Source organism: Octopus sinensis, unplaced genomic scaffold (assembly GCF_006345805.1).
Source record: "Octopus sinensis unplaced genomic scaffold, ASM634580v1 Contig18722, whole genome shotgun sequence".
In the NCBI taxonomy this organism is placed as follows: domain Eukaryota; kingdom Metazoa; phylum Mollusca; class Cephalopoda; order Octopoda; family Octopodidae; genus Octopus; species Octopus sinensis.
Window position 1 is genome coordinate 5,001 of NW_021835987.1, and position 2,500 is coordinate 7,500.

The window sequence follows — 2,500 nt, forward strand, 5'->3', positions numbered from 1 at the left end:
GTCTGCACGTGGATGATGGCCTCCATGCATCATTAGACGCTTCCTTGTCTTCCTGTCCAACTCTTATCTCTCCTCCTCTGTTCAGTTAAGGATCCCAGCGCCATACCGAACTACTGCGGCTGCGCATAAGTTCATGGCCGAAATTATGTTCCAGGTATTCAGATTTGAAGCCAATACTATTACTACTGCTGCTGCTATTACTACTACTACTACTACTACTACTACTACTACTACTACTACTACTACTACTACTACTACTACTAACAATAATAATAAAAATAACAATAATAATAATTATAATAATACTATTATACTTATTTCAGACAGACAATGGATTAAAACATATGCCCTAACAATGAGAGCTGGTTCGAAAATTTATAATTCATTCCTGAATATAGGAAGTCCTTCAACCTGGAAAGTGGACAAATGCAATGGTACCTTCTGTCCTAACTTCTTCCGACATCCCTTCCTTGATTTCTGGGAACATCTTCCAATTGATGAGGTACGTAGCCGTATGCATACACATACACTAATATATATATAATAATAGTAATAATCGTGACGTATATTTGCCATTTAAATATGGCTAACCCCTAAGGGTGGATGCTACTGTAGTTTGTAGCCCCAGGAGGACACCTCCCAGAAACTCGAGTCCGTGTGTATCATAAGTTAAAGACGGGAAGGATGGCTTCACTTTGCAAATACTGATAGGGCACAGAAAATGTGTCTATAGCCAGCGGAAGGAGGTGTCCTCCTGGGACTACAAACTACAGTAGCATCCAACCTTAGGGGTTAGCCATATCTAAATGGCAAATATACGTTACGGTGTGTTGTAGCTACCGTTTATAACTCGCTCTAAGATTTATTATTAATAGTAATAATGATTAACAGATATTTAGATCAATTCAATTGCTTGTTACATTTTTGACCTACAAAAATGATTTATGAGGAAGGCGAAACAATGTTGAATAGAATTCTATCCGCGGCAAACCGCAGTAATAAGAAAAGATTATCACAGACAAAAGAATCTCCTTTTGGGGTTTGATGAGTAAATGGGAAACAAAATCGATGAAATCAGCTTACAATTCATGACTGGTAAAAGTTTTATTGAGCTCGGCAGAAAGTAAAGCACGTGGACCTCGGTGGTACTTGGATTCAAAGCTGAATTAGTTTGTCATTCTTCTTGTGAGATGGCAAGATTGAGTAACAAACAAAACCTTGTGGGAACAGACGAACCAGGGACCTGTCAGAGCCCAGATCAAGAGCAGTCATGGATCATGGCTAGTTCAAAATTGAAATTTATTTCGTCACTGTATTTATTGCGGAGATGTGTCAATTCATGGAATGTTTTACTCTAGATATTTCGTGTTTTCATCCACAATGGAGACGAACACCCTCCTTCCAGGTAATCGGCTTGGAAAATTGTTGACATATTAAGACATTCGCCCTTAAATGAAACCAATAATAGCCTTAATACACAAATGAAGAAATTTTAATCAACAATGCGGTTTTGAGCGAAATACATGACCTCAGCCCGAGGTTAGCTCATCATTTTTCGGTCATTTATATACATTCAAAAATTGTCGCTTTAAAATCGGAGGTTAAATATCATTATGATATATATTATATAGAGTTATTGTACAGTTATTATACTATGAGCCTTCCATAGTAGCTTTTTCTCCGTAACTCGCAAATCCTTTCGGGTTTACTCTTCTACTCTTTTGCATTGGTTGTCAAGAAATGCTAGGGGGACAAACACAGACACACAACCACAAACACACACACACACATATATATACATATTTACGACGGGCTTCTTTCAGTTTCCGTCTACCAAATCCAGTCACAAGGCTTTGGTCGGCCCGAGGCTATAGTAGAAGACATTTGCCCAAGATGCCACGCAGTGGGACTGAACCCGGAACCATGTGGTTGGTAAGCAAGCTACTTACCACACAGCCACTTCTGCGTTTGTTTATAAAAATATTATTTATGTCTGACTCATACACTCTTTGCTTTCCAGACATTTCTACATTACTGCATATATTTTATACGCACTTTCTGACAAGTTGTGGTGCACCTGAGCACTGTATACATTAATTTCATTATTATTATTATAGCAAGATACGGATTAGGTGATAGGCCAATCAAAATCATTAATTTCGCCTGTTATGCAAATTCGTTTCGATCAAAAGAATGATGAGAGTGAACATTAGTCTAACAGCTTTGTTTGTTATTCGAACTTGGCATCTCACAAGAAGAATAACAAAATAATTCAACTTTGAGTCCAAGTGGCACCAAGGTCCACATGCTTTACTGTTTACTCTGCGTGTGTGTCAGTGTGTCTCAGTGTGTGCGTGTGTGTGTGTGTGCGTTTGTGTGTGTGTGTTTGTGTGTGTGTGTGCGTTTGTGTGTGTGTATGTGCGTTTGTGTGTGTGTGTCTCAGTGTGTGTGTGTGTGTTTGTGTGTGTGTGTGTTTGTGTGTGTGTGTGCGTTTGTGTGT

General features: G+C 38.8%; 1 protein-coding gene across 1 annotated transcript in view; it reads left to right on the top strand.

Moving 5' to 3' along the window:
- LOC118761917 overlaps positions 1 to 2,500 on the top strand; it is a 7,752-nt gene that overhangs the window by 2,384 nt on the left and 2,868 nt on the right. Inside the window, exon 2 of the mRNA XM_036500122.1 lies at positions 324 to 502. Coding sequence (XP_036356015.1) covers positions 324 to 502 — 179 coding nt within the window. The remainder of the gene's footprint in view (positions 1 to 323; positions 503 to 2,500) is intronic.